Genomic DNA, 12,042 nt, shown 5'->3' on the forward strand with positions numbered 1-12,042 from the left:
GTGTGTGAATGATATTCTTAGCAGGCTGAACCTCGGGACCTTAATTTTGTACAGCTATTTAACAACACATATAATTCCTAAACCTTACAAACATCATAGACCACTAAACCATAGGAAAACATCATGGACCACTAAACCAGAGGTAAACATGATGGACCACTAAACCAGAGGTAAACATCAATATAGCTAACTTTGTTAACTTTTAAAAAAGAAACGCAACACAAAATTGTGTAATTAGGCCCAGGGTCCATTTAAATGTTTCTGGTAATCCCTGGTGACTGAGATATAAAAACCAACCACAGCCCAGTGCAGAATGTTTCTCTGCGTAAAAAGATCTACCATGCGTCTTGTGTTAAGTTTTGTCTTAGTCTTGGCAATAGGTAAGCATTTTTTGTATCATGTCATTGTAGATGTACATTTCTATTCGTTATAAGAATATATATCATTTTGCGTAATATATCCCAAATGTAATTACTATTTATTAAATACATAATACATAGTATTTTTTAAAGGCGAACATTTTTTCAATAACTAAAACACCAGATATGATTAGCAGTTTGCTAAATGTTTAAAAATCCTCATCCCTTAAAATTCTCTACTTTTGAAAGATTAAGACATAATGAAGAAGACAATAAAACAATGGGATGATTACAAAATCACTAGAGCCATGACTGAATGTTTCATAAGATCAACTTCAGAAAAGTCAAAGGTATCTGAAGGCGTGTATCACTCTAAATAATAGGAATCCTTTTGTTGGGACAGCTTGTTGATAGAAGAAAACCAGTTGTGAGTCCGAGCTCAGACTTTCAAGGGCAAATCCCCCAAAAAAATTGGAAAAATCGAAAAAGTGTAAATCAATGTTCCTTAGAATCTCGTTCTGTCATAAACAAAGTGTGGTTAAAGCTAATGTTTTATACTGTTAAGGAGATTCCAGTGTTAATATTGGACACTTATGCAGACTTCTTTAGAATGTAATTGAAAAACTTTAATCATAAATGTGAATGTTCTTCAAAAAAAGAAAATAAACTCCTAAAAGTTGTCTGAGACTGCTGGTCGTCACGTTGTGGAAATGTTCAAGGGGGTATAATCGTTGGACAAAAATAAAAATATGTAAATGGGAGATTGCATTGAAGAAATTAGGAAATTATTCTATAACAAATTTGTTTTCGAAGCATATTATTTTGTATAACAATTTTTCAATGATATATATTTTTCGCGACACTTACATCATGTATTGAAAATTTTCTTAATAATAACGTAAATTTCTTTAAGGATGTAGTCACCGAATCTTAAACTGCAAAATAAATATTTAATAAACATGGCCGGCCTTTGGCTGATCTGACCAGTCATCGAAAGCTGGACACCGCGCCTGGCATGGGGCCTGTAATTTTACATTTATCATATCACAGTCAGTCACGTCTCTTGGCTCTTGTCTAGGACTTAAATTAACATATTTAGTGTATCTTACGATTAACCCACTGGCACCTATTGCTTTTTTTACTTGCTCACTATGCATGTTGTATAATAAATGATGATTTAATAATCTAATTAATAGTAAGAGTTATTATTGTACAAAATATTTAGAAGAGGGACCTTGCAAGTACCCTGCTGTCTGGTCCATGCAATACGTAAGGCCGCCCTGTTTATAAATTTCATATTGCTGTTATTACTCTGGTAAATATGTTAGTAAATAAGTAATTATGCTTATGCAGTATTATTTACCGATCTTCAAAAATGTTTTTTAACGTTTGTTTTCAGCCTACGCCAAACCTTCTGCAAGAGGGTTGGATTTGGCTCGTCTAACCAGAAGGTACTTCTTAAAATGATTGTTTTTACCCAGATTACATGTATAGTGATTTGTACACCAAAACAAAAACAAACTTAGAGTAACTAGGCGATGCAGTTTTTTGTAAAGCGTGTGTGTATGTGTGTGTATGTGTGTGTATGTGTGTGTATGTGTGTACGTGTATGTGTGTACCTGTATGTGTCTATCAGGTCATCAAGAACAAAGTTTTAATTGTTAAAAGAGTTTTTCACAATAAACTATTAATGTTAAAATGAAACAATTCATAAATTATACACAAATAGCTATACACAATTTTGAATGTGAAATATCAATATACATTTTATATGTATTATACCTTAACACTTGTATTATACTTATTACATAAACACATTTTACTATACCTAATACATAAAACACATTTTATTATACCTAATACATAAAACACATTTTATTATACCTAATACATAAAACACATTTTATTATACCTAATACATAAAACACATTTTATTATACCTAATACCTAAACACATTTTGTTATGTCTTCCACTTCGACATGTAAATTTCGGACATTACTTCAGAAATGAAAATTATTACGTCCTTGACCTAGATTCATAAAGGTCGGAAATAGATGACGGTGAGCAGAGGTTTGAGTCTTGGGCCCACGAGTCGACAGATCGGAGCGCATACCAAGCAGCTATCCATAGTCTAGTACCAATACTGTATATACATTTCATTACCTGAAGTCTATTTACATTCCATTAAGTGTGGCATTGAACGCATTGATTTATATAACTACGTATCATTGTTTCATCAGCCGATACGACAAGATTGATGCTGCTGGTTGTGGCCAGAGACCTCTAGCTCCAGGAAACGGAGCCTCAGAAGTAGCGCTGAGAATCGTCGGAGGACAAGAAGCTGTTCCTTACTCTCACCCATCCATTGTAAGTTCTAGAGCTGCCATGCTATGAATTGTGGGTATGTGTGCGGGGGATTTTAAAGCGGGAAACGAACTGGCATTGTTTAAGGTTGGGAGTGAGAGGAGCGATGAGAATGATTAATGTACAGAAGAGGGGACATTAAGAAAGAGGGAGCTATTTTATATCGATATTGAGAGAAAGCGTTATTTATTTGTTGTTTTTTTTTTGTACTGTCAAATGTTGAGTGAAACTTTTTAAGAATCCAGCTTTTAAATTAACTCTGCGCTGACGTAAGAGATATGTCAATATGAGAGCAGGCGTCTATTTTGTCTTTGTTCGTCAGGAACTTATTGTTACAGATCTAGTTATCGTCAGCATATGGATCTTCCTTGTATTTTTTCTTTTTACACTGAAATAATTGTGACAGTCAAAATTTAGTAATTTCTTTTAATATAAACGAAATCCACACAACGGAGCACAAAGTAAGCATCTTATGTTAAAAGAAGTGATTTGATTTAATCTCTGCAGTGCAGTCTTCGTTACACCACAGCACCAACCCATCACTTCTGCGGTGGTACTTTAGTGAAGAATTTGGCGGGAGAATACTACTTTGTCACAGCTGCCCACTGTGTATACGGGTAATTCTTTTTATTATTTTTTTTAAATGTAACTTTCACTATTATCAATATTCCTTTTTTTTATTTTTTTTTTGGGGGGGGGGGGGGAACTTTTGCCTCTTTCTGGTTATTCCGTCCTCATGCTATTTTGTTTGGACACCTACCACTGAAATTATTTATTACGCCATATATATTAAGGTCAATGTATTCCATTTGTTATACTACGGAATGCGATAAACTAGTAATTTTGGTCAATGAAATTCGAATAACACTAAAGATTATTCTTGTAATACTTGTATAAAATGAGTATAAAAGTGCGATAGCGAGATGCCTAACCAACGTTAAATGTAAGGACTCAATGAATTGAAAAGAATGAAAGACAGGACTATTCAACGAACATTCCATTGTGACAACTATTATATTTACAAGGGCAATTTCGAAATAAAAAAAAATTATTAAAAAAAAAAGCGGATTCAGTAACACCAAGAAAAAACAAGAAAAATATAACAAATACTTTTTGTAAGGGAAAGAACTGGACATCTACTGTCATATTTCTCAATATTGAAAGAGTTATCTCTTTTTTCTTATATAAAGCACAATTAAATTAAATTAAAATTTTTTCATCGACTCATGTGCTGTCATCGACAATTTATAATTGTGCAAAGTTTCAACTTGATCCGAGAATCGGAAATTGGAGAAATAACGTGTGCAGTATTTGTACCAGAGTGAGATGATAGAAGCTTGGTAAAAATCATCTTGAGACAGCGTGATCTAAGAAAACCTAACAACTGAGTAGGACAGGACTCAATGGCCCTTTAACTACCTGTGGTTCCATATTGTAGCAAAGCTTAGTCATTTCCATTCTAGCCAAATAACCAATAGATATATGTCTTAATAGGCCTAATAGGCTGCTTAATAGAGTTAATCCCAAAAAAAAAAATGATCATCATTATTGAAACTTATTTTTAAATAAGAACTTTTTAAATGTCTACTTTAAGAAAAAAAAAAAAGTACAATGTAGGTGTTAATCACCAGAGTGACCATCTAGTCAGCTTCAACTACCCCGTTATGCAACAAGGAATTAAGTTATAAACACGCACGCACAGATCCGACCATATTCAACGACGGAGTCAACAAAAACGTTAGCTGTGGCATTCATACTCTCCCGCCTTGACTACTGTAACGCCGTGCTAGCAGGTATACCTGATGACAAAATAGCCAAACTGCAACGTATACAGAACAACGCCGCACGAATAGTACTTAGAAAAACAAGACAAGATTCTGCTACTACGCTCTTGCGCACGCTCCATTGGCTTCCCGTGAAAGCGAGAATCGATTACAAGGTCGTCACACTTTGTCATCAGTGTATATATAACAATGAGATGCTCTTGTACCTTAGCGAACTGATTACTCCATCTGTCCCCCAGAGAGCCCTGCGCTTTTAGTGGTGCCACGTTTCTCCCTCAAAACCTACGGTCTGCGGGTTTTTCAGTGCACGGACCAGAGGTTTGGAACTCACTCCCCATTGATCTCAGACAGACAACATGCTATACCACTTTTAAGAAGAACATTAAGACCTACTTGCTTAAAACGTTTTTATATTTTAGATTTCTATTGTCGTGTTTGTGATTGTAATGTTATTGCAGCGCCTTGAGCCTACATTTTGTTTGTTAACAACGCTTTATAAATAAAATTATTATTATAATTATTATTATACACGGCTAATTACGTATAGCATTCTTTGAAAGTGCTGCACATTTGTTGTCCACTCTACAGAGAACCCAGAGCCAGCCGTTACGAAGCTCACTGCGGTATCCACGACAGATCTGACCTCAGAGAACCCCATCGTGTGATCGTCCACTTCAGCGCACTGACCAGCCACCCGTAAGTAGACATCACACTTTTGACACTCTTGGATATAAAAATTGTTTAAATAGAATCCTATCGCTGCAACACATATCTTTAATTTTTTAGATAAAAAAAAAAATGTGAAATACAGTAGACTCTTGATAGTCTGACACTTCACAATCCGACACACTCGGTAATCCGATGCAGTACCAACGTAAATTTATGTAATTCATGTATACTATACTACGTATATATTTCGAAAGTAGGTAGGCTTCAATTATAATTGAGTAGGCAGGTGATAGTTGAAATCTTGTGCTTACATTTTTTGTTCTATTTCGTCTGTTGTTTCTTGTATACCCTTGAAAGTCTCAGAGAATATCACATTACGGGATTAATACATGTATCCCGATATTTACGGTTTAATTCTTTGAAGTACATCTACCTTATAATTAATCTCACGTTTTCGGTCATCGCTGCCTCTCAGGTCCCGTAACTGTCGGAATATCAAGTATGTAGTATATTAGTGTTCCTCTACATCGTAGAATGGGATTAGATTGTAACTTCCGTTATAAACAAAAAGCTTTTTGTCTTAAGGTGTGAACAAGGAAATGTGAGGATTGTAGCTGCATCATTCTATAAAATTGTTATTATTATAGAGAATGAAATGTTGTTGTTTGTTTCGCTGAACTAAAAATGTTAATAGAAATGTAAAAGATGTACAGTTTAATTATTAAAAGGTTAGAAACCCTCCCAAATAATCTTTGATACCAATCATTTGTTGAGTTAAACCTAGACCACTCGTCGCAGAACACTGACATGCACCGTCGCAACCTGTGGGCAGTTTAGACAAATAACTTGTTGCCACGTCACGACGCCGCAACAAGCTATTGGTCTCCACTTTCAACATGTTGCGACATCGCAGATCAGTGCTCAGGCCTTCTGTGACGATTGGTCACGGTTATGGTACGAGCCCTAAGAAGATGACATTTAACTAAGAAGATGACATTTAACTAAGAAGATGACATTTAACTAAGAAGATGACATTTAACTAAGAAGATGACATTTAACTAAGAAGATGACATTTAACTAAGAAGATGACATTTAACTAAGAAGATGACATTTAACTAAGAAGATGACATTTAACTAAGAAGTTGACATTTAACTAAGAAGATGACATTTAACTAAGAAGATGACATTTAACTAAGAAGATGACATTTAACTAAGAAGATGACATTTAACTAAGAAGTTGACATTTAACTAAGAAGATGACATTTAACTAAGAAGATGACATTTAACTAAGAAGATGACATTTAACTAAGAAGATGACATTTAACTAAATATCTTCCAACTTCTTCTCAGATTGTACGATGACTGGACCATTGATTACGACATTGCAATTTTCAAAGTCTCCACGGCACTGCCAACTAACAACTACATTTCAGCCGTCTGCATTCCCAACGAGGGTTGGTTTGAGGGCGAAAAGGGCATAGTTGCTGGCTGGGGTACCTTGACGTCTGGTGAGTTCACTGTACTATTATCTCCATTCTCACGACTTATAATATAACTACCTTTGTCCTTTTGTCTACTTTAATTTTTGTGTTGAGAAGTAGTTATAGACATCAATAGACTGACCTAGATATCTTTCTCATTTTGCATGTAACCGGTGTTAGTTATTTTGGGTATGCCATGCTATCGCTATAGAAACTCTGAAATTCTTTCAATACGTTTAACCAACGAATGCCGCCCAGATTATCTTATGTATATTGAACCATTGCGATTAGAATTAAATCAGTAGCATTCATTTGGTTTGTCTTTGTCTTCAGGAGGGGATTCCCCTTACAAACTTCACCAAGTACAGAAGCCCATTAAGTCCAGGGCCACATGTGAACAAAGATACGGTGCTGGCTCGATCAGTTTGAGAATGTTGTGCGCTGGTTTACCGCAAGGTGGAGTTGATTCATGCCAGGTAAGTCTGACTTAGATGAGCAGAAATCTTAACTGTCCACTCAAATTAAATCTTCAACAAGTAGTGAAGTGAAGGGCCTAATTATTATTATTATTATTCATCCATTATACATGGGGCGTGGTGGCTGAAGAGTAAAGCGCTGACTTCAGAACCGAGGAATAACGAGTTCGAATCTCAGTAAAGACAGGGATTTTAAACTTCGGGATTTTTAGGACACCTCTGAGTCCATCCAAAACTGATAGGTACCTGGAAAAGTAAAGGCGGATGTTTATTGTGCTGGCCAAATGACATTCTCATTAACCGTCAGCCCTAAAAACAGAATATCTTTATGCAATCCACCCTATAGATCCCAAGGCCTGAAAGGGGTATTTTCCTGTTGTTTTATCCATTATATGTTTGCAAACTAAGATTCATTTAATCATCTATCAAGAGATCTCTGGAACCGCCCAGTGGGCTTTCATTGAAATAGTGCACACGTGTTTCTTTTACCTTTGGTGCTCTCCAAGAAAAGATTTTAATAAATTCGAATTGCACACCACTATTTGCAATTTAGTCACTCTTTACTAAAGACTTAAAAAAAAAATAATTAAATTATGGATCCCGTTGATAGAAGAATAATTGTTAATTCGCCCTGCTAGCTCACAATGAACATTATCTCCAGAACGCAGTAAACGAATTTACATACGCTGCCGGCTCTTTCGGTCTATCAATAAACCTCGGGAAAACAGAAGTCATGTTCCAGAAGTCACCCGATAAAACATAGTCAGCCCCAAGGATCACCGTTAACGGACAGCTCTTAACATGGTAGACCATTTCACATATCTTGGTAGTATAGTGTCAAATGACGCCTCACTTTCAAGGGAAGTTGATAACCGTCTGGCCAGGGCCAGTAGCGCTTTTGGACACCTTCAGGCGAGAGTCTGGCTACAAAAATCAATGTCTACTAGGTGGTTGTTCTCTCAACCCTTCTATATGGTTCCGAGACATGGACACTACAGAAAACAACTAAAACTTCTTGAGCACTTCCACCAAAGATGCTTGCGCTCCATCATGAACTTACGGTGGCCAGACCGCACTACAAACAGCGATGTCCTTGCGAACGCCGGTATGGACAGTATAGAGGGACTTCTTATGGTCCGGCAGTTACGCTGGGTAGGGCACGTATCCCGTATGGGAGACAAACGTATGCCTAAGGCAGTCTTTTCTTGGTGAGCTAAAAGGTGGTCAACGTAACAGAGGCGCCCCTCGAAAACGCTTCAAAGACCAGCTTAGGCGTCAACTTTTCTTGGCTGACATAGAAGAGAGCACCTAGTTGCATGCAGCCTCAGAACGAGACAGCTTGAGGTCACTCACAAAGGCCGCGGGATACACATTTGAGTCCAAAAAAAAAATCCGCTGCCGAGGACAAACGCAGACGGTTAAAAGAAAATCTAAATCAACCACCTGCGAACAATGGTTATGCTTGCTCTGGGTGTGGCAAAATATGTAAGTCACAGCTGGGGCTGCGCAGCCACGGGAAATAATGCACTACACACTAATCTTCTCCGGACTCAAAGACAAGCCTTATTTCGCAAATATACAATATAAAATAAAAAAAAAACACCTTGGAGCTCTTGCGAACTGGAGGAGATATAAAAGTTAAATTCTATTTTGAAAAGTAACCACCAAGAATGTCAAAGATTGAGTCGCATGGTCAAACAGAGAGAGAGAAGGAGCGTAAGAAAGATAATGAGAGAGAAGAGAAAGGAGAGAAAGAGAGAGGAGAGAGAGAGAGAGAAGAGAGAGAGAGAGAAAAAAAAAGAGGGCCGCTCCAATTAAGCATAAGAGAGACTAGAATGTACGTTAAGGGGATCGTTAAAATGAGGGATGTTGTCTTAAAATATCAAAACAAAAGTTGGGAAGTTTCCGGCCAAAATAAAACAAAAATATATCCGTAGAACCAATCCAAAGGTGCAGCTGGAGAGAATGGCTTGCTTATTATGCATGGATTATTGAGATGTATATATATCTGAATGTTCATATATTGTGTCTTATTGCAGGGTGATAGCGGTGGCCCACTCTACACATTGAGAGAAAACAGATGGACTTTGACAGGTAATTGTCGCCTTCTGAAGTATATGCTCCACAAGGGCCCACAGTTACATATACACCCATTTCTTCTTTTCTCTTTCTCTCCTCTTTCTATTTCTCACATTCTCTCTTGCCTCCCTTTATTCCCATTCTTTACGTCTTTCTCATCTCCCTCTAGTTTTTAATTAATTCCCCTGTCTCTCGACTTCTCTCACTCTCTCTTTCTCACCTCTCTCTATATCTAAAGTTCCCTGTGTCTCTCCCTGATATTTAATATAGACAATAAAAAAACAGCCCTACAGTTCATGGCTTTTCTAAAGATGTAAGCAAGAGCTAAGTTTATAATTGTTAAAATGCATGTGAACTTAAAACCTTTCAAAGGCCAGCATGGAAATAACATCGATGGAAATAACATTGATGGAAATAACACTCATAAAGTTTTTTAATGTTCGGGGTAAGGTTTCAAAATTATATCTTATTCTTGTCCATATTTCAGGTATTGTCAGTTGGGGATACGGCTGCGCTGAAGCTGGCAGACCAGGTGTCTACGCTGATGTCATTGAACTTAAAGACTGGATTAACACCGTCATCAACAGACTCTAAAAAAATAGAACACATTGTATAACAAGTCATTAAAACAACAACATTCTATTGGACAAGACGCTGTCAGTGTTAACCAATCATCAACATAAAAATATGTGCTGTAACATGCGATTAGTAAAAGGCGTCACTGACTAGATTTTTTTTTTTGTCATTTATTAAAGTTTATGCAACTTTTGTATGTACAAGTACAGTTCTCTTCAGCATTACTTATCCCTTAGTCTGTTAAACCGATGGGGCACCACACAAGATCTGTTGACCGTCTTTCTCTTGGTCTTTTGTCTTGCACATAATGTCTTGTAATGATAGACCCGTCCGTTTGTTTGAATTATCTCCCCATCAATTTCTTTGTCTGCCTCTTATTTTTTTTTCCTGAAACTGTTCCCTGAAGGAAGGTCTTTATTAGCCCTGAAGAACCTTGTAATATGGCCATGAAGTTTTAGTTTGTGTTTTTTTGAACAGTCGGTGGCAGTTCATCGAGGGTCCCAGTGGCCATTTTGTCCAGTGTGTACATTGTGGTCTTGTTGGTAATCTCTTCTTTGGTGATGCATCTCATTTCCATAGAACACATGGATACCTGCCACCTGTGCCATCAACACTAAATGGGGAAAATAGCAAAACAAAGGACAAATTTATTAGATGCATTAACCCGGGGGCAGCTTAAATAAGAGCAAAACTATAAACAATAGAATAGTGTTCCTCTTGAGGTCAACATCTTTGGAAATAATAAGACAGCAGAGTAGGATGATTTCTAAATGTACTGTATAAAGTGTATTATATGAAACAATTCGCTACTGATATCGATTGAACGTAACAAACCCGTATTGTTCCTTATCAAATCAATTAAATTTATATTAAGCTATATTTTTTTCAGGCCTTCCTGCTTTCTCGCTTTCTGAACTTCCCCAAACGCCCAACGTGGACGCCTTAAACCAGACGAAGGGACGTAACTGAATATCACTTGATATTGAGTGATACTTTTATAATATTCGCGGTGTTTTGCTTATCTTCTTACTAAACTGTTTTTTCTGCAAGTTTATGTAAAAAAAATAAATATTTTTAAAAACTGTACACTTCACTTTTAAGCATTCTGAAGAAGGGATTCTACAGGGAGTACACACTTTTATATCTCTACTTGGAATTCTTCACTCTGAACACGAGTTGATTTTGTTGTAGACCTTACGGGCTTTCCTTCAGACCTAAAGAGTTTTAAGTATTGCCTTAAACTCTTGCAGGACTGCTATCATTACCGTAATTCAATCTTCAGGTTAAAACGTTATTCTTCCGGAAATAGGGCAAGACAGCTCGAAAAAGTGGTTATAACCTCTCTGCCTGAGGTCATGTTTGGGGAATATGTCATTAATCAGTTTCTTCCAGACTGGGCGAGTCTCTTCGTCTGTTCCCAGGTTTTGGTCGTCTGTTTAGCATCTGCAGCCAAATCTCGATATCATGTATTGATGGGCAGTTTCCTCTTTCCCAGGGGTTTATCAATACCTGCTCATAATAATTCTTATGGTCTGCTCCCCCCACCCTCAAAAAAATGGAAACATGGTGGGAAGCTATAAACAATGGGGCCATTGAAAGAAAAAAGAAAAGAGAAAAAAACTATAAGCAATTAAAAAGGAATAAATGTACATTGTGCACTACTTGTAAGAAGTCGTTACTGAATTAAGTCTAATGACAACGATACCTGTAAAAGGTAGAACCTACATTGGAATACCTTTTTATGTATCCATCCTTGATTGGTTTTTTTTCAACTCAACCTACGCCAAAGATGGCCAATCATCATAGTATTGAACCCAAACGCTCGGATACTTTGCTACTCTACTGCCTGAACACAATGTACATCTCAGAAAGGCAGGTGATTGGCCGCAGCGCTGCAAACAATCAATGTGTCTAATGAAACAGAGCATTTGGTGCAACATAGTCAGAAGAGGTCGGATATGGCCCGCAGGAAGTAGTTTCTGCATCACTGCTTATAAACCAGTTAGAGCAGAATACTCGTTTTTCTTTATCTGTATCATGAAGTTATCTGAGCTTATTTACAATGTGGCCAAATGATGCAAGGTAACCACTAGAGTTTATTGGATTCGTGACAACAATTGAACCTAATCTCACTTTCAGTTTTATGGTTAAAGACAGCATCACTTTGAAGGGTGCGAGTGTACTGACCTATGTAATACATGTCTTAAGACTAAGAAAAAGTAAGAAGCTATTTTTTAAAGGAAGGGATTTCAT

The 12,042-nt window shown here is 36.9% G+C and overlaps 1 protein-coding gene across 1 annotated transcript; it reads left to right on the forward strand.

The window, feature by feature from the left end:
• The first annotated feature begins 245 nt into the window (after positions 1 to 245).
• Positions 246 to 9,938, forward strand: LOC106076845 (trypsin alpha-3-like). Its single transcript, XM_056023875.1, has 9 exons — positions 246 to 380; positions 1,759 to 1,810; positions 2,601 to 2,727; positions 3,232 to 3,341; positions 5,097 to 5,204; positions 6,528 to 6,685; positions 6,992 to 7,134; positions 9,174 to 9,228; positions 9,701 to 9,938. The coding sequence occupies exons 1-9, from the start codon at positions 314 to 316 to the stop codon at positions 9,805 to 9,807; spliced, it is 927 nt and encodes a 308-aa protein (XP_055879850.1). The 5' UTR covers positions 246 to 313; the 3' UTR covers positions 9,808 to 9,938.
• The last annotated feature ends 2,104 nt before the right edge of the window (positions 9,939 to 12,042 follow it).

This window comes from Biomphalaria glabrata, chromosome 3, assembly GCF_947242115.1.
Source record: "Biomphalaria glabrata chromosome 3, xgBioGlab47.1, whole genome shotgun sequence".
Classification (NCBI taxonomy): Eukaryota; Metazoa; Mollusca; class Gastropoda; family Planorbidae; genus Biomphalaria; species Biomphalaria glabrata.

Bases quoted from the DNA above. Each gene is read 5' to 3' on its own strand.
- LOC106076845 (XM_056023875.1), top strand. From the start codon at position 314: ATGTTTCTCTGCGTAAAAAGATCTACCATGCGTCTTGTGTTAAGTTTT. The intron at 2,728-3,231 runs GTAAGTTCTAGA...TAATCTCTGCAG, and splicing joins CTTACTCTCACCCATCCATT to TGCAGTCTTCGTTACACCAC. The intron at 5,205-6,527 runs GTAAGTAGACAT...ACTTCTTCTCAG, and splicing joins AGCGCACTGACCAGCCACCC to ATTGTACGATGACTGGACCA.